Source organism: Pyrus communis, chromosome 15 (genome assembly GCF_041283825.1).
Source record: "Pyrus communis isolate YQ-2024b chromosome 15, ASM4128382v1, whole genome shotgun sequence".
Taxonomy (NCBI): domain Eukaryota; kingdom Viridiplantae; phylum Streptophyta; class Magnoliopsida; order Rosales; family Rosaceae; genus Pyrus; species Pyrus communis.
The window spans coordinates 38,412,757-38,437,500 of record NC_142579.1 but is presented as its reverse complement, the minus strand read 5'-3'; the positions used below and the strand labels follow the sequence as shown (position 1 = coordinate 38,437,500).

At 36.1% G+C, this 24,744-nt stretch overlaps 3 protein-coding genes across 7 annotated transcripts; 1 reads left to right on the top strand and 2 right to left on the bottom strand.

Moving 5' to 3' along the window:
• The first annotated feature begins 9,658 nt into the window (after positions 1 to 9,658).
• Positions 9,659 to 12,796, top strand: LOC137746334 (triacylglycerol lipase OBL1). The gene is given in 6 exon segments (XM_068486424.2): positions 9,659 to 10,030; positions 10,482 to 10,669; positions 10,746 to 10,779; positions 11,193 to 11,812; positions 12,282 to 12,518; positions 12,521 to 12,796. Coding segments are annotated over 6 exon segments (1,518 nt in total). The 5' UTR covers positions 9,659 to 9,696; the 3' UTR covers positions 12,626 to 12,796.
• LOC137746326 (uncharacterized) lies at positions 12,765 to 16,024 on the bottom strand. Of its 2 annotated transcripts, none has more exons than XM_088685859.1 (8): positions 15,766 to 16,024; positions 15,555 to 15,684; positions 15,389 to 15,460; positions 14,605 to 15,276; positions 14,020 to 14,389; positions 13,826 to 13,907; positions 13,399 to 13,641; positions 12,765 to 13,076 (listed from the first exon to the last, which is right to left on the bottom strand). In XM_088685859.1, the coding sequence occupies exons 1-7, from the start codon at positions 15,922 to 15,924 to the stop codon at positions 13,444 to 13,446; spliced, it is 1,683 nt and encodes a 560-aa protein (XP_088541985.1). In that variant the 5' UTR covers positions 15,925 to 16,024; the 3' UTR covers positions 12,765 to 13,076; positions 13,399 to 13,443. The 2 variants fall into 2 exon arrangements, with proteins under 2 accessions (XP_088541985.1, XP_068342516.1); XM_068486415.2 differs by having other exon boundaries at positions 15,555 to 15,681.
• A 3,806-nt stretch (positions 16,025 to 19,830) lies between these two features.
• On the bottom strand, positions 19,831 to 24,733 carry LOC137742709 (uncharacterized). Of its 4 annotated transcripts, XM_088685857.1 has the most exons (13): positions 24,257 to 24,467; positions 24,129 to 24,180; positions 24,010 to 24,034; positions 23,817 to 23,902; positions 23,525 to 23,623; positions 22,515 to 23,392; positions 22,196 to 22,387; positions 21,933 to 22,102; positions 21,610 to 21,841; positions 21,222 to 21,357; positions 20,956 to 21,050; positions 20,718 to 20,841; positions 19,831 to 20,330 (listed from the first exon to the last, which is right to left on the bottom strand). In XM_088685857.1, exons 1-13 carry the CDS (start codon positions 24,340 to 24,342, stop codon positions 20,259 to 20,261), a joined length of 2,247 nt encoding a protein of 748 aa, XP_088541983.1. In that variant the 5' UTR covers positions 24,343 to 24,467; the 3' UTR covers positions 19,831 to 20,258. The 4 variants fall into 4 exon arrangements, with proteins under 4 accessions (XP_088541983.1, XP_068338752.1, XP_088541982.1 ...); XM_068482651.2 differs by having other exon boundaries at positions 22,515 to 23,623; positions 24,257 to 24,733; XM_088685856.1 differs by having other exon boundaries at positions 20,718 to 20,858; positions 22,515 to 23,623; positions 24,257 to 24,492.
• Positions 24,734 to 24,744: the final 11 nt, after the last annotated feature.

Sequence of the window (24,744 nt, the reverse complement as noted above, 5' to 3'; positions counted from 1 at the left end):
TACTACCCCACAAAACCCATTAATTGCACCTAATTTTTTCCACTCAACCATACCTAATTTTGACATTGATTCTCAACATGTATATCCATATCATTATAGGTGGAACACACCTATATTAAAGAATATAAATTTTATGTGTTTAAATAATATTGACCTACCTTTTTAAGCGATCATAATGTAAAATAAATATGAACGTTGCATACATATCATTGTATGCCAAAGTTAGTAAAGGAACACATGTATATATGAAAAAGTACGTACATACGTACGTTTCTTTCGAGTTTCGTGCTATATATGACTACTAACATTGATTACACACTGATTGGAGTTCGAGGAGGCACCCAACAAGAACTACTTCCATTTTCTATTTTTAATACGGATGAGTTTAAATGCATTGTGGGAGATGACTAGGAGTTTCGTACTCCCATTAATAAAGGGTTCAGAATACAAGGAAAGCTGGCTTATGATAGTGGCTAGGGTTGTTGTTTTACTATTTCCCGGATTGGCAGCTCAAGCTACTCAAGATTATGTCAATGTTACTCGATTGGCATCGATCCCTTCCTAAATGCCGCTCCTAAAACCCTACCTCCAGAAAAAAATAATAATAACAAAAATAAAATAAAAATAAAATCTAAAGTTGATTTAATTTACGTCAACCTGCTAGCTACTAATAAGTCAACAGGTAGACGATACACTACTCAAAAAAGTTTCTTTCGCGGCAAAACTTCTCCCAGCGAACATGGTTTTTGTGGGTAAAGTTTGATGAACCAAATAAAATTGTTATTTTATATGTTATATCCTATATATAGATTTATCTATTCTATATATGATCTATGTTATGGAATATATAAATCCTACAAGAGTGATTTTCATTTACCTGATGATCGATGTGAATTTGAATTCATGCACTTACTAGTAGCAGAACTCTTTAAATACCACCATTCAGTAAACCTCAATGAACTCCTCTATGAACTTCTCAGTTGTGCTCTCAATTACCAAGATAAGAATTTTTCCTTACAAGAGATTATTAAGAGCACGAGTGTTCGAAAATTAACTACTCGATCGTTCACTTAATCGCAAAGGGAGCTGATTGAGAAAACTACAGAGTAGAATATTGTAGTTATATTTGTACAACGACAAGAAGCTTCATTGTTTGGAAAAAATTGAACATAGTATACAATCTGAAGTCTTTGATTTATATACACACAAGCATCATTGGTCACTGAATCACCAACAATTTGCTCACTAGTAGGGTTTTGGAGGAGGAACCCAACAAGGCTACTTCAATGTGTTCTGGTTCATACCGAAGTGCCTAAATGCATTGTGGGAGCTGATTAGGAGCTTCATACTGCCGTTAAAAAGGGGGTTGCGGAATACAAGGAAAGCTGATTATGAGGATGCTTTGGGTAGTTGGTTTAGTAATTCCTGGATTGGCAGCTCATGCTTCTCAAGATTTGTCAATATTGTGATGTCTGTGAGTAAACCCATTATAAAGCAATTTCCCCACCACAACCACTGTCTATACCTGGGTCGACATCTCAATGGACTTCATAGAGGGGTGACGCGACTCAACTGCCAAGGAGTGGCACTGAGCACAGCGAAGTGGAGTAGGGAGAGGGGCTCCCATTGGCAAGTGCAAAATCATTTATACTGGTGGTGATTGACAGGTTGACTAAGTACGAACATTTCCTCCTACTAGCTCATCCATATACTATATTGCTAAAACTGTTGCTGATGTGTTTGTGAAAGGTGTGCTCAAGTTACATGGTACGCCTAATACCATTGTGAGTGATAGAGATCCGAGCGGAAGTCCTTCCTTCACTTGCCCACGCCCAAAAACGTATTCCTCTGGTAAATAATTCTGAAGTCGATTAACGGCACAGTTGTGTTGGGCCGGTGTGGCTCTAAAGCTTTTCTTTGTATTTGGTTTTATGAGACATGATTGGGGAGATTCTGTTTATACCCATTTTATACTCGTATGTAAATTTATCACAAACAGCTTAATATCTTCTTAAAACAGAATACACACACACACACACATATACATATATACACATATACATATACATATATAATTTATTGAGCACCCAAATTATGGTTTTGTTTTAAAATTTTAAAAGGAGACCAGTTGGGGGTTCACCATTGCAGCTCATCTTTTTGGGGATTGGAAAGACTTATAGAGGCATTTCAACCTCCATCTGGCCACCATCGTGTGATTCACCTGTGCCAAGAATCAAATTAAAGATGTGCCTTGTGGAATACAGGCTTGAAGCTTGCTCCCAACCACTGAACCACCCCATGGTGATTCCCAAATTATGGTTTTGAAGCAACAAAAAGAACAAACAAATGGAAAATGATGATACTGCATTGAATTTGTATTAATAGGCAGAAATTTGATTGGAATGGATAAAACACTATTTTATTTCAAGGTATAGCAAAAAAAGAAATAAAAAACTGTGACCATCTTGGAAGTTCTACCCCTACAGAGCCCCAAGACCTTGGATATATACAATTATTCCATGTCCAAGATGATGTTGAAGATTTTAATCGCTCGAGTTCTTGTTTCTCTTCTCATTCTCCAACTTGCTTATTCTGATAAAACGGTACTAATCCTTTAATGGTATTATTTGCGGTTTTTGACTGACCCATAATTACAACACATCGTGTTTCAGGTGATCACAACCTTTGCTGAAAACCCTTATCCCCAGTCAAAAATAGATATTACTAGTTATATCACAAGTAATCTTCACACAATTTTTCTTTAAATGTGCATTCGATTTATATATATGTAATGGGAGGTAGTATGCAAAGTGTATGGAATAAGCTTGAATATAAAGTTAGTTTTTGTTGCATGTGTTTTTGCAATGGCATATTAAGGTCCTATTGAGAAAGATTTATAATTTTTTTGTTTTGAATCAACGATATTATTTGCACTAAATGGAGGGTGAGTTTAGCCTCACAATGGACTATCAATAATGTGGTTCAAATTTGTCTTTAGTGAAAATCGAATCTAAGACCTCTTATTTATAAATAAAGAGAAACACCACTAAACCGTAATATTAAGTGATGAGAAAGATATAAAATTGAGTTGGTTTGATCGAAGAGAAAGATAAGGGGGGAAAGTTAAGTAATATACATACATATATATATATATGTATGTATATGTATGAGTTTGATTGACTTCTTTTAGCGAAACGGGGTCACAGGAATTATTTGGAGGCCAAAGAAAGTTGAAATGTGACTAGAATGGTGTGGCAGTGGTCATCAATTACCAAGGAAAGAGATAAATAAATGAGTTGTTTTTATAGGAATTTACTTTTTCATTCCGTTTTAATTTATTTTGATTCTATTTAATTTTTGTTTTGGATTTGGGATTTTTCTATCATGCTCTAGACCAGTGGTCGATGGAAAAAATTAGCCCAGCGCCTAGTGCACACCATTGTAGTCACATTTCAGCTTCCTTTGGTCTCCAAATAATTCCTTTCTAAACCCATTTCACTACAAGATGTCAATCAAACTCATTTTTTTAAGGAAAACTAATGAAAAAGACTTGAAAACTTTGAGTTTTAACGATAAAGGCAAAATAAAGGGTAAAGTGAATAGTATCAGGATTGAATTTTAGTGTAAAAATGTGGTTTTTCGTTAAAGTGAACAGTACTATGAGTTTTTCGTTAAAGTTCTTTTTTTTTTATATGCATATATTACTTAACCGTCTTCCTTATCCTTGTCTTCGATCAAACCAACTCAAGTATATATCTTTCTCAGTAGGACCCTAATATGCCATTGCAAAAACACATGCAAAAATCAGCTTTATATTCAAGTCTATTCCATACACTTTTCGTACTACTAGAATCGTATAAGAGCATAGGAATTAGATACTCTTTCAAATTTCAAACATATATATCTAGCTCATGCAAATCCTCTCTAACACTTTCTTCTCAAAAGTATTTAATTCCTATGCTCTGATACCATTCTAGCAATATGCAAAGTGCATGGAATGGGCTTGAGAATAAAGCTGGTTTTTGCATGTGTTTCTGCACAAGGATAAAGAGTGTTGTAACTCATCTAAAAGGACTTTCTATTGTCTAAAATGAGGAAAAGTACATGGAAATTAATGCAGCTATTGCCAAACCCATGGTCTCCAAATTATTAAGTAAATTATATGCATCCAATGTGCCGTCGCGCTTTCCCATTTTCCATCGTTATAACGAGCTCAATGCATCACTCCTACAATCTGTCACTCGTCACTTACAGTAACTAGCCCATGTTAAATCCAGAAAAGTTTGCTCTCTCTCTCGGCCAAACCCAAAAGTGAGGAAAAGTACATTCAGATGTTGGTATTGTTGGAGAGATTTTTCAATGTGACAGGTACACGGGATGATACATCACATGTCATACAAATGATGAGATATATGTGCTAAAATGTTAATAATTTAAAAAATAAAATTTTCCACCACTTCTATTAAAACACATAATGTACCACTTGTGTTCATGTTACAATAAAAAATTTATCGTATTGTTGAACCCACGTAATTAATTCGCTCTCACAGCTAAAACAACTTGTCCCTCTTAATTAGCTAAAAGCGAAACGCCGAAACCTTTCTTCCCTAGATAATCACCCAGAGTGAGGAAAAGCAAGTCGTCTTTATTAATTAAGCCGGGTATTTGTGTAGGTTCTGCAAATGAACAACGAAGAAGAAGACTGTTCTATTTTATAAAATGACTTGACTAAAATAATGTCATTTTAAACTAAATTATTAAAAAAAAAATTAAAAGCAAGTCTTCTTTACTAAGCCATGCGAGGGAGCACTACAACATAGTAGATTGTAATCCATCATAAACACTGTCCGGTTAAGAATCTAAACATGGTAAAATGTTTCAGTTTCTACCACGAGCAATTCACGTTATCCAATGCAATATAACCATAGATTGTTTCCACGATACACTGGGATCTAATATCATGCATTATAATCACCAAATTTACACATTTACTACAATATAATAATTAGGGTAATGTACAAAAAACTACCTCAACTATTGGGATCACGACAGTTTCATACCTCATCTTTTAAAATTGACAATGTCATACCTCCGTCAATTTTTCTATTAAGTGCTGACGTGGCAAGAGACAGAGACCACTCACTAATCCAACTGGATTAAAAAATAATTAAATATATTTTTAATAATTAAATATTAAAAAAATTAAGAATAAAAAAACAAAACAAAAAAATTTCCTAGGGGTGTGGCATACCCTTTCCCCTCTCCTTCTTCTTCTTCTTCCTTCTTCTGGGCTTTTTTTTTTTTTTTTTTTTTTTTTTTTTTCTGGGTTGCAGTTTCCTTTTTTTTTTTCCTCCTCCTCTTCTTCCTCCTTCTTCTTCTTCGGTTCTTCCTCCTCCTTTTGGGGGGGGTTTTCAAATTTTTTTATTTTTTTATTTTTTTTCCTCCTCTTCTTCCTCCTTCTTCTTCGATTCTTCGATTCTTCCTCCTTCTCTTGGGGGGGGGGGGGCCAGGTGGGGTTGGGTTTTCAAACTTTTATTTATTTATTATTTTTTTCCCTCCTCCTCTTCTTCCTCCTCCTTCTTCTTCTTCGGTTCTTCCTCCTTCTGCTGGGGGGCAGGTGGGGTTGGGTTTTCAAATTTTTTTTTTGGTGTTAAAGATTAAGCAGAAGAAGATGAAGATGGGGAAGAGAGAGAGGGGGAGGGAAGGGACGACTAAGGTTTATTTATTTATTTATTATTTTAATATTTAAAAAATATTAAAAAAAAATTTAGTTTTTAATAATATTTTTTTAATAGAAAGTGGTCCCAGTCTCTTGACACGTCAGCACTTAACAGAAAAATTGACGGAGATATGACATTGTCACAAATTCGTAAGATGCGGTATGACATTGTCAATTTTAAAAGATGAAGTATGAAACTGTCATGACCCCAATAGTTGAGGTAGTTTTTTGTACTTTACCCTAATAATTACAAATAAACAAACTGAAAAAGAAATCAATATGATAATTGGGAAAAACTAATAAAAGATTTTTTGTTAACCAAAATTCTATGACATTACGGTAAGATCCTCCACACTTCACTTTAATTTAAGAAGATTATGATTACAAGTAAATATGTAAAACACAAAATATGAAAAAAAAATTGTAAAATGAGGGAAACTGCGCATCTCTGCCATTATCATCAAATAATATGTTATTAATATAAAATAAGTTCGTTAATAACAATTACTGCATTATACTATATCTTATGATTTATCAAATTTAATTTAAAATTTTAATCTTTCTAACAATTATCCTATCATCATATACATAACTACACGTGGAACTCACGTATTGTGCAATCCAAACTAAAAAACTGCTTCCATAGTTTTATAATATTTAATGTCTTTTCGAACTCAATTTGCAATGGGCGTGTAATAAGATTCATTCCCATGCCATGTGTTGACGTACACTTACCAACCCCGTACGTCTGTGTATGCTATTATTTCACAAACATGTGTTATCATCTGGGTGGATTAATTAATGTCATAATTTGTCAAAAATTAATAAGATTAGGATGTAGACCTAACCTTAATCTAACCTCGTATCCTTTCCTTGTTTGTACTTGAAGTTAATCCACAAGTTTCAATTTGTGAATGAGTATCGTCGTTTGAATTTTCTTTTCCACAAAAAATTAATGAGATTAAGACGTAGACCTAACTTTGTATTTTGTGAGAATCTCGATGATTTTCAAATCATATTCGTTTATGTACATTATACAGTTAGAAATTATTGTAAATTTTTTTATTTAAAATTGAATGTAAACAGTAACTAACAAAAACTAATTACACGATGAACGAATAACAAAAAAAGAATTATCTAAATGTTACATGAAATTATAGCCACTTGAGTACCTCAATAGGTGAGCTTTCCTTTAAGTACAAACTGAGAAAGAAGATTCTCGTCGGATTTTTTTTATGAGTATTATAAAAATCTTAATTATATCTTTTTATCGTACATCGTACGGACAGAAATTGTAAATTTTTTATTTAAAATTAGTTTTATGATTTGTTAGGTCGATGCATGCCGCCATTGCGATCTCTGATTGCAGCACAAAGGAGACACACACCCAGCACAAAAGGAGGGGGCAAGCATGCTGCCACGGCGACCTCTGATTGGAGGTCGGCTTCTCCAGTCAACATAGCCTTCCCAACTGGTGCGGAGCTACTGTTCTTGCTCTTACAGGAGCCATTACCAAAACTCATGAGGCTTAGGAAAAAACAGGCATGAAAAGAACTAAAGTGTAGAGATGAAAGGGAAAAAAATAAAAGGAGAATATAAAGAAAGAGGAACCCACTATTTTCTCTCCTGTGCCTCTCTTTTTCTCCCACTTGAGGGTTCCATTTAATTTGGATCGGATCCCTGATGCCAGAGGATTTTGATTAGGAATAAAGAGTGGCGAGTGGTGGGAAATTAAAGAGGTGAAAATTTCAAATTTTAAAGATATTTGAAATTTTGCAAAATTTTGGTGTTCCACTTTCTTAATTTTTTTTAATTATGTATAATTATACCATATATTTATGTAAGCGGTAAATAAAAAAATAAAAAAAGTTTTAATGAAACACTTCCGGTACTGTTCACTTTTAATGAAAAATCATATTTTTACCTTTTCCTGATACTATTCACTACACCTTTATATGTTATTTTTCATTAAAACTAATTTTTTTTTTAACTTTTCGTTAGTTTTTCTTTAAAAAAATGGCATTATGGATACTAGGTACTAGTCTTTCTGCACGCGCCTTGAAATTCCTTGAAACTGACGACATCATGCACGCATCTCCAGCTGTCGTCAATGAATAAGATCATCATCCATCTTGTTTGTACCTTCTTCTCTCCAATGACATCAAAGGTTTTTAATTTCTTATGCAGTTATTTGAGTGCTATGCAACAATCAACTGAACCGAAACCGCTAAGTCTGCAACGTAGGTTCCTTCACGTTTGTGTTTCCATTTTTTTCTTTTTAGTTTATTTTTTATTTACTTTGCTTTCTGGTTTCGTTTTTTATTTGGATATTTCTATCATTTATTAATATTCCTAATAGTAAATCACGTGAGTTAAATTTCTTTGTTTGAGTGGCTTTATAGTTTAATTATTTTTGGTGAAGTTTTGAGACACCAAACTTGACTTCTAACATTCTAATATTAGAGATATCTACAACGTGCAACTATGCGTGTTGTCATTCACTATCATGTACAACATGCTAAGATTTGTCCGTGATAAAAAATTCTCAATTCTCAATTTCTTTTTTCCCTATCTACAACAGATCTTCACCAGACCATAACCAGCTACTCCACTTTTCTCATCTCTACCACCACTTAACCTCCTAATTTTCAAATTTAAGTAAGTTTTCTATGTTCATCTAAATTTATAATATAGACTATTAAAATTGATGTGTATTGGATAAAAAAAAAATCATTATAGATTACAAGTATTTCAAACCTATTATTATTAAGAAGAAATTCCCATCTTCACCACCACTAAATATCCTAATTTTCAACTTTAAGTAAATTTTTTATCTTAGTCAAAATTAATAATATAGGATATTAAAATTGATATGCATTGGATAAAGTCATAACAGATTATAATTACTGCTAAGTTGTTATGATTATTGAGGCGAAATTTCTGAACTTTTATAATAAGGAGTTGATCTTTTGTTTGACAAAGTATCGTCGTTATTTATGTCCAACTTCATATTGATGTCAAAATATGACACAAATGTAGCTCAAGGGAGGTCACGACGTAATGCCCACAAAAATGACCATTTCAATAAGACAAGTAACAAATTGCTCATTCATTTGGCTAGTTTGAGTCCACACGATTCTTTTATAGTTTATGACAAAAACAACTACTTTATCTCATTTAATTGTATCCTAGAAATTTTACAAAGCATACCTATCAGCACTTGAAGATCAACTTAATAGTAATCATTCTATGTGTTTTTATTTATTTTTTATTTTAACAAAATCATTCTATGCGTTTAATAAGTGATTTTTTTCTTCTCAAATGCAAGGGATTAATGGTCTTGCTAAGAAAAATAGTGGAAAAATGGTTGCATCAAGTTTTTCAATACGTGTATTTACTTGTTGAATTAACTTTGTTTTTACCAGTTGAAATTGCTTCAGTGGAAATAGCATTTTTTGCCATGAATCTCATTAAGTGTCTATTCTATAACAAAATGGAATATATGGTTAAATGAAAACTTAGTTTTTTACATTGAGAAAGATGTTTTGTCTTGTATTGACAAAGAAACTATCATGCCACGTTTTCAAATTTTGAAACCTTGTCATGGACAAATTTAGTCTCTGTAGTTTGTAATGTTGTTGGTTCAAAGATTATGAATGAAAAGTTAATAGTTTATCAATTAATTTTTCAATGTTATTTTCATCTAATCTTTTTCAGAATCTTTATATTAGGATCACCCGATATTAGAATTCTAGATCCGTCACTGCAGAGAACATAATAGACACACGAGAAACAGATAAAACACGAAAAACACTTGCCGCTTAAAGAACAATATTCAATAATAATATTTCTAAAAGTCCTTTAATAAGTAATTATGGAAAATAAAATAAGCAACCTAATTCATTTCAAATTAAGAAATAATCCCTTGATTTGCCATTCATCACCATGTATAAATATAGAGTCCCTTCCCTCCTATCATGGACATAATCCAATTGCCAATTACTATCATGGCTTCTAAGGGACCTGCCTGTCTCAGTTATGTATTTCTCAAGCCCGAAGAAGCAACTTTCATCGAGCTCATTCGACTCCTCTTTTCCTCTGACATAGAAAAGAGAAACTTCATCACCTCCTCGGCAGTAAGAAAACTTGACTTCAAACGGAGGTTGTTAATCTTCTTCTCTACCGTGATTCAATGCATCCTCCTTCTCTTCAGAAAACCCATGGCTTGGCTTGGGGGTGTTCTGGAGAAGTGGCTAAATCTTGTATCAAGCAACGGTGGATTGCTCATGCTCATCCTAAACTGGCTAAAAGGTGTGTCTCATAACTGTCGTTTATAAGATTTGCAAACTCCCGATTAATTCCTTTGTTGTACGACCCTTCGCCTTCGGGTGATGACAGACAATTCAGGTCCTGCACCAAATGGAACATTCTTTGATCTTTATCTTTATTAAGCTAATTCTAGCTCGTTACCTCGTATGCTTCACGACTTAAGCTAACACCAACGTCTTTAACTCGAAATTTTAAACAAGGAAAATATACGTAACAAACTAATTAATGCGTTTGTAAAAGAAGACCGGATGAGTTATATTTAAATATTTTTCAGTTTATTAAACCAACCAATGCAGCCAAACTGGTGATCAGAACACCAAAATTAACCTAGTGGCAACACAATAATTAAAGTAAATCATTATTCATATTTTGGTCATTAATATAATTCTATTGCTTAATTAGTTAAATGAGTAATTAAGGGGGCGGTGTGCAGGAAAGGTGGTGATACCATATACATCATCAACCAAATCCCTGCTTGGATTTCTTGACACACGAATTGAATTAGACCACAACATGAAACCTGACGACACAAGATATAAAGGGTCGCTGTCCATGATGGCAGCCAAATTGTCGTACGAGAATGAAGAATTCACTGAAAAAGTTGTCAGTGAATACTGGAAGGTAATTTATTTAATTAGCACTATTATTAATTTGAAGTGTTAACAACAACAACTACTAATCGTTTTGGAATGCGCAGATGAAACGCGTAGCGTTCTACAAATTTTGGAATGGTACGGAACCACTTGAATTGTGGTTTTATGATTTTATTTCTTATAGTTTGGGCAACTCTAATTTCGGTTCTTGTAATTCAAATAATAGGTTTTGCAGCGTTTTCACAGCTAGGATCCCTATCTACTAAAATTTTAATTTCTTATGATGGCGAACGATCAATCATGCATAAGTCCTTGTCCAGACAACAAATACGAATGAACTGCCACTAAATTAATAGTTAAGCAATTAATTAGTGAAGCAAACTATGAGAGATGTTTTGACCATAGTGAGCTACAAAGCTATAATTTGGAAAATTGAAGGACGAGGACCCTAAACTACATGGCTACAATCGACAAAATACGAGAACAAAATCATATATGGTTTAGCATTTTTTATCTTGTTCTTATTGCATATCATAAAAAATTTCCCACAGGTTACGAGAAACGAGAATCAACCCAAGCCTTCGTGTTCCAAGACACAACATCTGACCCCAACTTGGTTTGGGTCGCATTTAGAGGCACTGAACCATTCAGCGCCGACGATTGGAGGACAGATTTTGACATCTCATGGTGCGAGTTTGCCGGAATCGGCAAGACCCACGGAGGCTTCATGAAAGCTCTCGGCATGCAAACAGAGCAAAGCTGGCCCCTCGAACCCGAAACAGAAGATCATGAGTTCGCTTACTACAAAATCAGACAAATTCTGATGGATTTATTGCAAGAAAACAAGAATGCCAAATTTATATTGACAGGTCACAGCTTGGGAGGGGCACTGGCGGTGCTGTTTGCGTCGGTGCTGGCAATGCATGACTACGAGGAGAAATATGCATGGTTGATGGAGAAGCTGGAGGGGGTGTACACCTTTGGACAGCCGAGGGTGGGGGATGAGAAATTTGCGGGCTATGTGACGAAGAAGCTGAAAAATTATGGGGTGAGGTATATGAGGTATGTTTATTCCAATGACTTGGTGCCTAGGGTACCATTTGATGATACAACCCTATTGTTTAAGCACGTTGCTCCATGCCTTTATTTCAACAGCTTCTATAAAGGGAAGGTTAGTCTCTCTCTCTCTCTCTCTCTCTCTCTCTCTCTCTCTCTCTCTCTCTCTCGTGTACTATTAGTAATTTAGTACACACAAAGCATATACGCTCGTTAACAAATATAGATTGATATCATTATTTGTAGAACAAACTTGCATTAAAGAAAATAAATTTTATGTGTCTAAATAACATTTACCTAACTTGTTAAGCGATCATAATGTGAATGTAAGTATCAAATGCTTTTTCTTATAATACTAGTTACATAATCATTGAATCTATGAGATTTCTCTTCTCGCAATACTATATTAGACGCACGATATAAAATGTGAATGATCGAGGGTTATTGAACATTGTATACGTATCTATTGTATACTAAAGTTAGTAAACGAACACATGTATATACATTAAAAAGTGCGTATGTACGTTTCTTTCAAGTTTCATGCTATACGACTAACAGTGATTACACATTGTGATTGGAACCAGGAGTTGGAGGAGGCACCCAACAAGAACTACTTCAATTTGCTATTCTTCATACCGATGCGGTTAAATGCGTTGTGGGAGCTGATTAGGAGTTTCATACTCCCATTAATAAAGGGTTCAGAATACAAGGAAAGCTGGCTTATGATAATGGCTAGGTTTTTTGGTTTAATATTTCCTGGATTGGTAGCTCATGCTCCTCAAGATTATGTCAATGTTACTCGATTGGGATCGATCCCGTCCCACATGCCACTCCCAAAAGCTTACCTCCAGAAAATAAATCTAAAGTTAATTCAAGTTATGTTAGTCTAGCTACTAATAATCCAACTGGACAAACGATACACTACTAAAAAAAAGTTACTTTCGCAGCAAAACTTCTCCCGGAAAACATGGTGTTTGCTGGGAAAGGTTGACAAACCAAATAAATTCGTTATGTTATATGCTATAGCCTATATACAACTTTATTTATTCTATGTATGATCGATGTTATGGAATAAATCATTCAAGAGTGATTTTATTTACCGATGATAGATATGAGTTTGAACTCATGGATCGTATGTTGGCCTAACAAATTCTTTCGATTTTCAAATTTCAAGTACTTACACACTGAACAAATACTAACTCCAAACGCAACATTGGATTGTATCGGAAACTTCAAATGCATGAAGATGTAGATTTTTTCCCTTGAGCTACCAAAGACCTATCTTTTTTGCCTTCCCAAATCGAGAGTGTGAAGAATTTAGCCGTGAACCAAACTGCGAAAGGATTAGTTTTCCTCTCCCCCTCCATCGATCGATCCATCTGTGAACCAAACTAGGGTTATATTTTAAGGAGATGAAACTTAAGATGCAAGGCACGTAATTTTCAGTCATACAAATTCAATGCCTTTTGCATTTACTTAATCAGGATTTGAGCACCCAAATTACCTGCTTTTAATAAATCGGAGAGGTTGTGCTTTAACATAACACGAACCATTGTCATTTCTAAAAGTTTTTAAACTACAATGGTTCGTGTTATGTTAAAGCACAATCACCATTCATGATTCATCATAAGAAACAACACAGATTGAGGAGCTAATATTTGGAAGAAAAAAAAGGAATACAATTTTGCAGAGACCAATTACCTTGCTTTATAGCTTGAGCGGAGCAACATGTGGCTGGATTAGGCATCAGAAAGCATGGCATGTAAAACAACCACTGAAAGAACCCATATGACGAGTTCTTCGGATTGATAAAGCTTTACGTGAGGTCCTCGCAACTTGTGCTTGGTCGACTGAGCTTCTCATGTCTTGAGCTTTCTTCTGAGCCGATCTCAACTTGTTCATGATTTTATCCATTGATGACGATCGCGTCTTTTCAAGCTTCATCTGAACCAGATTGAAGTAAGGGCCAATAGTTGCAGAGCATACATACAAAAATGCATGTCTAATATGTGTGCGCGTGTGTGAGAGAGAGGGATATAGTTGCAGAGCATATATACAAAAATGCATGTCTAATATGTGTGTGCGAGAGAGAGAGAGAGAGAGAGAGAGAGAGAGAGAGATGAGAAACCTCCAGTTTCCGTATTGCTGCCTCAGCTTTTGCCCTCTGAAGGTTCTCCCAAGCAGTGATTTTTGCTTCCTCTCTATTAACTCTGAAGAATAGACATGTATCAGCACATATTTTTGAATATTAGTTCATATAACAATATTCATTTTCCTTAGAAATAAATAATGCACAATGAACAAATTGGGTGGCAAACGTACTTTGAAATGCTCTTCGACGTGTCAGAGAGATCCCAAGCAGCAGATTGAACGTCTGCATCCTTCTTTTTCCAACCATCACCAATATGAGAACCCTTCCCAGGCCTTCGAGCTTTATGCTTCTTGGACCACCTTGTCATAGTGACCCGTTCATCTACCTGCACATCCCTGACTTCCGACTTTGAAGAAGCCGCACTCTGCACTTCCAAAATAGGCAGACCAGAGGAAGTGGAGGCAGAGTAAGAAGCCCGTGCTCTGGGAGATGAGTGAGCGCTATCTGGGCTCATCTGGGTTGCCATGTCCCTTCTTGAAACTGCCCGAGATACATTCGTAGCTGCATCCTTGACCATATTGGGGCCATCAAACTTTACATCTGGTGTAAATAAATCAATGTAAAGTTGTAAACAGACCATCCATGCATAAGTACACTAGTTCTAACAATTCTGAATCGATGTCAACCGTTGTTTGATGACATGGTAATTAAACCACCTTCATTAATTGCTCATTCATTCGACAATCTAGTGATTGTTATTAAATCACTCAGCTCAATTAAGAAACTGACGTCCAATTAGCAAATTAAACACTAACCTTGAGAGTCAGGCAATGAAGACTGCTGCTCCAGCACCTCAGAGCAACCATGAACACTAACCGAACGAGCAATGCAAGGCTCTGCCCGCGTCGTAAAGCTACCATTTTCGGCACTGGACTGGAACCCCAACCCATCAGCTGATATAACAGCAGCCGAAAACGGAGAAGCAGCCATGAAATTACTCACATTGGTCCCATCAAACATTGGCATTGCCGGCGAGTACAATGAGTAATACGCAACCCCAGAAGGCCCAAGCGGACCACTCTTCGACTTGGGCCGCCTCTGGGTCTGCTGATAAGCTGGCCTCACCACGCCATCCCCCTGAACGGGACTCAAAATCCACCTCTCAGCATCTTCCCACTTAGACGGCAATGTCCTCCCGTTACTAAACGGCAACATCGCAGCCGTCGTATTCTTCCTACCCACATTGTTATGCGATGGGACTCGCTCCGAGCTCCAACCCTTTTGAACTCCGAGACTCGCGTGCCGGTAACTCGGTGTGCCGGGACTGGGGAAGTTACCCGATTTCCGAGACGCCATTGAACCCTTCTTTATCGCGCCTAATCTCGGCGAGGACACAGAGGCATTGTTGTTCAAGTCCAACGAGGCGGGTCTCGGCCGGTCTAGCTTCTTCGATAGAGCTTCAGATCTGGACCGCCGGTCCTGGCATTCTATACAAACAAACAAAAAACCCAAAAGCTAAAAGCTAAAAGCTGAGAATTTTGATTGGTTAGGACCGGATTGGACTGGATTGGACAGGACTAATTTGGACCGGGATTTTACCTTTGAGGGCGAGAGAGAAGGAGCTTCTGGCGGAATCGAGGACGAAATCTGAGTCGGAGTCCTCCTTTTGAACTGCGCGAGCTCGAAGCAGCCAAAAGCAATAGTGAGAGTTTGAAAATTGAAAAAGTGAGGGAAAAAAGCAACGTCGTTTCTGAGCTGTAAATACCTTTGGCTTTTTCTCCCCTTGCGGAGAGACGACGAGTGTGCTGAAAAGCGTGGATTCTGTTCGGATCCGGATCGCGATCTGGACCACTCGAGCTTTCCTCGTGGCGGCGATCGCGTGGGGCCGAGTTCTGCTGCATCCAAATCAACATGTCAACAATTTTCCAGTCAGTTAATTAAGCATGCAATCAGAAAATGCGAGTTCATTTCGGTACCGGAGAGATCTCAGAGGCGGTGGAGTCGTCGTGGTCGAAGGAGCAGAGGTCGACGCTGGCGGAGGCGGAGGAGAAGAGGCTGAAGTTCGACTCTAAGGCGAAGATTACGGAGTCAGTGCTCGGGTCGCGGACTCGGAAACCCGGTCTCTGCTCCTGCATTTTTCAGATTACCAAATTTGTTCGTTGAAGATCCCGCTGAGAGTAACGGAGGGAGTGTGAAATGGCGGGTATTATACGATTATGTCACTGTCATTAAGCAAACCTAATCACGCTTAAGATTTTGTTTAACGAATCAAATAGACAGTAGTGTTTAATTAAAGGGGATTAATTATAATTTTTGCTATTTTTAATGCTGGGTCGTGATTAGCTTTGACTAAGATAAAATAACAGTGGTCTTTATTTTTAGAGAACTTTAACGAAAAATTGCTGGTACTGTTTTTTTTAACGAAAAATCATATTTTTACATTAAAAAGTTAATTCTGATACTATTTATTTTACTCTTTATTTTATCATTATCGTTAAAACTCAAAATTTTTAAACTATTTACATTTTTTTTTTTTTGACAAACAATAAGTTATTTAAATAATTAAATTTTAAAACGAAGAAAAATCGATAGATTGAACTTGCATTCGAATGCAGAAGTATTATTATTTTCTCTTACGTTAAAGCACTCTATGCAAAAGACAAAAATGATTGTGGGGCCCATGTGTCATGTGGCAGGAGCTGGGTCCCGATTTGGAGTTTGGGGTGGGCAAACATGGATTCTTATCTTGGGGATTTCGAGAATTCCTGCGATCGTTTATCGTGCGATAAGAAATTATTTAAAATTTAAAATTAAATATAAATAATATTTAACAAAAAATTGATCATACGATATACGATAAATGATCACAATTACGAAATCTTCAAAATCCTCAGGAAAAGAATTCGACAACAATCCTTTTTCGTGAAACATGGTAGCATGGACTTTATGGTGTGACTTTTGGTGACAAGGAATTTGAATTTTTGATGATAATATTGACAAACCAATGAGTGTTTTGGACGAATTTTTTTACAATGAATTATGATTTATGAATTTTTGTTGCGTGTGATAATGTTTTATGATTTAAGAGTGGATCTTGCGCTATAAATCAACGTGGCTAATTGATTTTGTATTAGATGTTGATATTTTATTATAATATTAGAATTAGCAACATGTCAGCATCGTAAGTTTCGTTAAGACGTGTATTTAATATCATCTCAATTAAGTTACTTTCTTGCCCACGTTAGAAGTGTGAACATAATATTATTTAGCTTGCTTGACTCTTCTTCACACATATGTTAATATGATAAGTCGATTTATTGGCCAGGTTTTAAATAAATGATGATATTCGCACATTTATTTTTACTTTTTATATATTTATTCTCAATTTTTTACTGTAAAATTAAATAAATTGAAGAATATCAATGATAAAAAAATTAACAAAGGTATGTATTATGTAAAAATTGATGTGTAAATAGTACTTTTCTATGAACATTGGCTATTAATTGCGAAAACTAGTGTGATCAATGGGTCAACAAGCTGATGTTTTGTCCTCGACGGATACCTAAAGTTACTTCGCCTAAATTTTTAGATCGATATTTTTCAGATGCTAACGTTATAGAATGAGTTTTTGATATTTAATTTTTCAGTTGCGAATTGTATTTTTTTATCAAATCAATCACTAGTTGTTTGAAAGATGATAAGTGATGACTTGACATATTACATCACTCTCGTTCAAGGATGGAGCCACCTTGGGGCGCGAGGGTTGGGGGCACAGTTTTGCTTTTTGAAAAATGTACATATTGAATATAAATTAAACGTGATGCATATTCGGCCATATAATTTATAAATAATCGATTGATAAATCGGATAGAAAATTAATAGATGAATGATAACGTGATTATTTTTATAGACAGAGATATATTTGATGATATGAGTAATGAAGTTATCATGCAACGTTTTCAAAACATGTCGAGGGTTATTGTAATATGTTGTATGAAAAACATTATGAAATATGGTGGTGTTTTGTCTGATAAATTCTTAAGCTTTTAAATTTATGACTTTGTTTGTTTAAGGATGCCCCTATTAACACATATCTATTACTTCGTCCCTGTCTCGTTGATTCTCAACTCGAGTGCGCTCATGTTAAAGCATGCATGTGCTACTAATCATCTTTTTGTTTTTCTTCTTTTGTTGGAAGGAACTACCAGTCATCTTTGGTGGTTTTTTAGGTTGAATCATCTTTTGGTGGTTAGGGATTTGGATCCTCTTCTGAGCCCAAGGAGAGGATCCTCCTGATCAAAGGACTTGGGTCATTGGATGAAAATCCAACTGCTATAATTATTATAACTTTAAAGAGATCTTTTGTTTGTAGCCATTAGATTTTCATTCAACGGCCCAAGTCATTTGGTCAAGAAGATCCTCTCATTGGGCTCAAGAGGGGATCCTCCGGTGGTTAGAATATGGTGGGAGGGAAGTGTTTTAACTTAAAGGTAACTTTGAAATTGGAAAGTTAAAGAAAGGATCGAGAGTTTTTAAGGTAAAAATAGAACTACTCAAAAAGTAAATCGTAAATGTGTTTTGTATAAAATGCAGTGAGAAATTCAGTCAAACAGAGAAAAATCAGGAGAGATAAGATTTTGGATTGTATAAAATGCAATAGGTACGCTAATGCCACTATTCTAAACTTATAACGCTATGTTTTGTTTTTTAACTTTTTTACAGAATAATGTTTTATCAAACATTTCGTACTAACATATTCAGTGTAGATAAATGATTTTGTTCATGGAACCAGATCCTCTCAGGATTCCAATAATTTAAACCGAATGATCAAATGATTTGGACTGTTGAAATTTGATCTAACAGTTACAAATAGGAGTCCATTCTAAAAATTATAATAATTGTAGCCGTTTGATCAAATTTCAACAGTCCGGATCGAAAGATCATTGGGCTCAGATTATTGGGATCCGAAAAGGTTCCGATTCCTTTGTTCATACACTAGATCCACGTCACTTGTGATAGTCCTATTCAAAATCCAACATGTGTTTGTATTTTGTATAATTGGAAATGAACTAGTATTACTTCTTAAATTTAAAGTTAAAATTGTGAAAACTGAAGAGAATTTAACGAAGAAGAAGAACAATACTTGGCTACCTAAAGAAGAGTATGAACTCCTACTCAGAACTCTTAGTGCTTTAATCATAGAGCTTCGTGCTTATGATCAGAACCGTTCATACTATGAATCATACTGTAAAGATCATCTCTGCAAAAAAAAAAAAAATTAAACTAAGGTCGTTTAGTCAATCTATTGTAGTAAATACATAGATGATTCATAATACTTTTACCAATATCGTTCATTTGTTTTTAAACAGTTTGATGACTAAACAATCTTAGTTTTAATTGATATTCTACAGAGACGAACTTTATAACGGATAATTTTGAGTAGGAATTCCTACTCATTTTTGAGTAGCCAAGTATTGTTCAGAGAAGAATACATATTTCAATTCCAAAAACCACCAAATCCCCTCCAACCTCAATTCCAGAAACCATCTATGCCACGAACTCAGGTAAATCCATGAGAAAACTGATGAGCCATAAAAGAAGGAAAGATTGGGAATATTAGTTTACAAAAATAAAAAAATAAAAAAAAAGATTGGGAATATTTTGACTACCGATAAGGTCGTCGGGCCATCATTATGTCCGGCCCATGGCAATGGACAACATAAACGGCTAAACTCGTGCCGCTTAAACCGGTTTTATGCAGCTAAAATCACATTATAATAAATTCCCTATATTCTCCACTGGAAACTTTTAAATCTGACTCGAGAATAAGTGTTCTGATCTCTGTATTTAATTCACTCAAATTTAATTAGTTCTTGATTTGTTTACGGAGTAACGAAGATGACGCCTTACAACAATAATAAAAAACAATTATGCCTACGCACTCTAATGCTGGTTTGATCCTCATCAATACCCCTCGCTCTTAACACTAACACTATCGTTTGTCACCTAAAAAAAAAAAAAAAAAAAATTATCAACCTTGATTTGTCAAGAATTGCTCTACTTCCATTAAATTGGTCAGCACGACCGACCAAGAGTTTACAGGACGGCCACTATATACTGCCGGTAATCCCGGTTTTGTAACCGCGTCGTAAAAACAAAGTTTTCTTGCTGTAAAAGTAAATATTTCAATCAGAACCCAACTCATTGATACATGCCTACTGCTTACCACACGACTTTTAATTGCACAAGACTGGCTTACAGGACTCTACAATTTTACAAAGCTGAAACTTTGTCTTCAGAGCCAACACATGGTTTTGGGGAGGTTAAGATGTATGCAACCGCACCTGTTTCCGGACAAACTGTTTCTACTACTCGAAACTGCAACTGTTTGATCGCGTTTCACAAGTCATTACGTTACGTTAAGGTGCTGCTCAAAACCTCACCACCTGATGAATAGTCTACATTATCGTCATCTACTGGCCATGTCACTGAAGTAAGCAGTTATCCCCTTCAACTTGCCATTTAAGAAGTTTTTCTCGACCTGAGATCAAATAATACCCCAACAGTCGGAGATAAGAGTACAATACTCCGTTTGGTGATACATAAAAGTTGATGCAATGTACTTTCAGAAAAGAGTTAACAATGTTCTAAACAGTAAGACTAGTGGCATTCTAGGTGGATGATTCCCTCAAGGCAGTGCTATCCTTTGGTGGGAAGTGGGGAGGACAAGAAACTTGAAGGCGTTATAGACTGAAAAGGGAAATGATAACACACCGTTTCTCCCCTCCTACACACCCCTATTTAATTATGTCCGTTATCTCCATTTGATTTGTTTAATCCAAAGGCCAGGAATAAAGAGGCACGTGTGAGAGGCTAAAATGAGTGCGAATATCAACTCCCCATTGAAAAAAACAAATAAAGAAAGTACCTCTAGTGACCATGGCTGAGACCCCGATAGAGCGATCTCTGCTAATTGGTTGATATCAACATTTCTTGGGAGAAACATGACAATCCTAGAAGCAACTTCCTTTGCAATGTTAAAGAGAAAATATCTGCACGAATAATCGACCTAGTTACATTGAGCCAGAGAGAATGAGATAAACTAATATGATTACCAACTCCAAAAGTTAAAAGAAAAAACATAGGAAAAGAAGAGGAAAACACACCCATCATGTGGCTTAAGCATTGTCTTCATGTCGTATGTCTCTACTTTTGCATAATCAGGTCCTCCCCACGGGGGTGACAAAAAGACCGTGTCTGCCTGAAGTAAAGGAAAATTTGAGAACTGAAGAAATTTGGAAAAGCATGGGAAATAAACCATAGGTCCAAAGCACAAGGTTTAGTAAAGCATAACTGAAAGCATTTTGCAGTCCCAAACCATACAAACTACGAAATTGAAAACTGTGAACACATAGGAAGTCAGTTTTAGTACCTTCAGCTTTGGTGCCAGGCGGAAAAAGTCCCCCTTTATGAAATCTATCCTGTCATCAACCCCATAGATGGCAGCATTATGCTGTGCATAATCAATCTTCCTTGGATCAATATCAATTGCAATTACATGTTTGCTTCTGCAACATCGCATGTATAAGAAAATGATGGAATTAGGATTTCATCCCTAGCTAGCCTATAACTTTGATTGAAACCTTATGAATCTGAAAATCTTGATTGAAGGACATTAAATGTTGTCCATATCACCATGCACTTAGAAATGAAATTACATGTCATATTTTCAGTTTTTTTTAATAGTTTCTGTTTTCCTATTTTATCTTTGTTGTTGTTTTAAAGGAAAAATAGTAAAAATTGTATGAGATATGACCCACATCTGTGCAAATTGGATGGAATTCCCACCAACTCCAGTAAAACAGTCAATGATGACGTCACTACCACATCTTTCTGCATGATGCCTAGCTAGAAGCTCTGGAGTGACAGAGAACCATCCTTCCTCATCCATTTTTATACCATCATCGTATCTGGAGAATAATAGGTACCGTTGACACCAATATTTTCCCATATCAGCAGAAAACTCTTTGAACAGCTCTTGAAATAGAAGCTCTGCTATATGAGGATTGGTCATCAGAAAGGATGTAACTATATAAAGAAATTATAAATGCACTAATAGCAGCAATAAAATTAAGTCTTTGACCTTCGTTCTCATTAGATAATTTTCTCTGAATTTTCTTTCTTCTCACTTTCTTCTTCCGTTTTTGTACAGCAGGGTCAAGCTGCATTTCCAACTGGTTTGTTGCCAAAACTTCATTTCCTGAATGCATATTACTATCCTCAGACACTTCATCAGTGTATTTATGGGACAAGCTGCGAACAAAAAATTAGTAGACAAAAGCTCATATCAGTTTTAGAAAAACAAAGCTGAAACAGACCAATCAAGACCGTTATTCTAAATTTTACCTGCTTGTATTTAATATTTGAAACGCATCAAAATCTTCACAATCTTTGAGAGTTTCCTGACAAAAATTAGGTTCATTACGCTCTTTATTGAGTTCAATAGTATTTTGTTCATCAGTCTGTTCAGCAAGAATTGGTTGCAAACCACTGTTGCAGACATCATCAGAAATCAACTGCTTGGTTTTGTTTCTGATACTGTGAGCACCATGCAATGAAAACAAAGTCTCAGGATCATCACAAAGTAATATCATACACACAAATTAGATTCGTAATCTCAACAGCAAAACAAAAAAAAAAAAAAATAGAAAGATGATAAATATACCTAGCGATATGATCCTGGACATCTGATGAGAAGCATGATGCATTCCCATCATTGCAGGTGTTATTGTTCTCGTCGATTTCATCTGAATGTACCGGACATCTGCTTACAGTGACAGTTGACAAAGTGGTTTCAGACATAGAAGTGTCAACAGTGAGTTCAATCCCCCCGGAGATCTCATGATATGGCTGACCCTGTGAAACATCTTGAGTAATTGATTCTTGGAATGAATCAGTTTTACTCACACCACATAAATCTGTTGCCTTTGAGTCAGTGCTAACATCAATCTCCATTACTTCAGAAATCACATCATTTGGCTTACATATGGCATCAATAGATGCTAAATATTCCATGCCTGGGGGTGGATACCATGTGGAAGTATGCGTTTTGATATTATAGAAGTAATTTCTCATGTAGTAAGAATCCCAATATACCATCCAGTCTCCGCAATCAACGTTGTCTTGGCAGTCAGTTCCATCAGGGTCAAGCACTTCTGAACACATGGAATATGAAATTGACTCAGAAACCTGTTGCGGTTCAGGGATATAGTCCTCGCATGTTTTGGTAAGTTCTGCTTCGTGGGAAGCCACTAATGAACACTCTAAGTGATCATGCTCCATTAATATTTCACCTGATTCTGTCTCATCATTGCCAACAGCAGCATCTGCTGAGCAGCTTTCAGGGCAACGTCCAGCATCTAAATCAGTTGAGCTCACCGCAATTCTCATTATGTCGTTGAGCACATGGCCCCTGTGTAAAGGGTCACAACCCTGGGCATCATTACAAACGACGGCCAATATTCCATCACGATCTTGTTCTTTGACAGCATCACCAGTAATCTCAGTTGAATTTTCTGGATTATCTCCTTCAACACAAGGGCACTGAAATTCAACAGCACCCGCTGCAACATCAGAGGAAGATGATTCACTTTGGCCCATCATTGGCAAACAACACAAAGAACTGCTTGTGTTACCATCGAATATCATAGGAGAAACAATCTCCCCCTCACTCACTTTGGAAGGCTCCATTGCTCCACCTACAACGTCCAGAGAACTGTCTGGTTGCTTCGGGCGCATTCCCTTTCTTCTACCCTCCGTCTTTCTGTTCCTCTTCTGCAAATTCGTACCAGCATCAAGTTATCAACACACCACAAAAAAAAAAAAAGCAACTATATGCTTCTAAATTGTGATGGTAAATGTGAACGTCAAAGAATGAAAGAAGCAGTATTCTATCTCCAACTGAAATGCCATCATTCTACATATACCGACACACACGGAAATGTATCAAAGACGGATGTTAACTCACCTCCTTATTAGTGTTGAATGAGACGGGAAGCCCCAGCGCATTCATCTGGTTAGTAAGCTCCATATCCTCCGCCAAAGTCCCACATTCTAAAACCCCGAAATTCGCCACTAAAATCGTTAATACCACCAAATACAAATAACTTAACTATAGCTATAAACACATAACAAAGAAATCATGAAATCGAATTACTAACCATCGCCGCCGTCGCCAGCTGGTTTCTGAAATTACACGGCGAAATCCAAAGCGTTCAGTATAAAGTCTCAAATTTTCGAAAGAAAAGTGTGATTGAGCTAAAAGAATCAAAAGACTTACAGGCCGGCTCATGGAAAAGGACCTGTCTTTCGTCTCCTTTGAGCCGTCGTCCCTGTCCAAGCACACACAGAGAGTAAAGTCAGTGCCCTAATATTTGATAGGAGAGAGAGAGAGAGGGAGAGACGAACCAGAGAAAGACTTCGGTGAGCTTGAAGAGAGAGCCTAGAGCTCTCATGGCGGGAACTTGCTCTTCCAGTTCGGCCATGGTGACCATGGCCGCCAACTGCTTCAAATTATTCGCCACCTCGTTTTGTAGCACCGCCCAAATACCGACGCGACGCCGTTTCCGTCAGGAGGGAAAAAGGTAAAAGCAATTAAGAAAATATGGGTTAATTACATACTTGCCTCCTAATCTTCTGAGATTGTTTCATTGTAGTCCAACAACTCTGTTCGTCACTTTTGGTCCTGGAACTTTTGAGATTGTGTTTAATGAGGAAACATTCGACTTAAAAATAAAAAATAAAAAATAAAAAAGAGAGATAGAAAGTTAGTTGGAGGAGCAACTTGGGATATTAGAGAAATTTAGGACCAGATAAAAATATTCAGTAAAGTTAAAGGGGCGCATTTGCAATAAACTCATAAATTAGTGATAAAGCAATCCTGTTTTTCCTAGGTT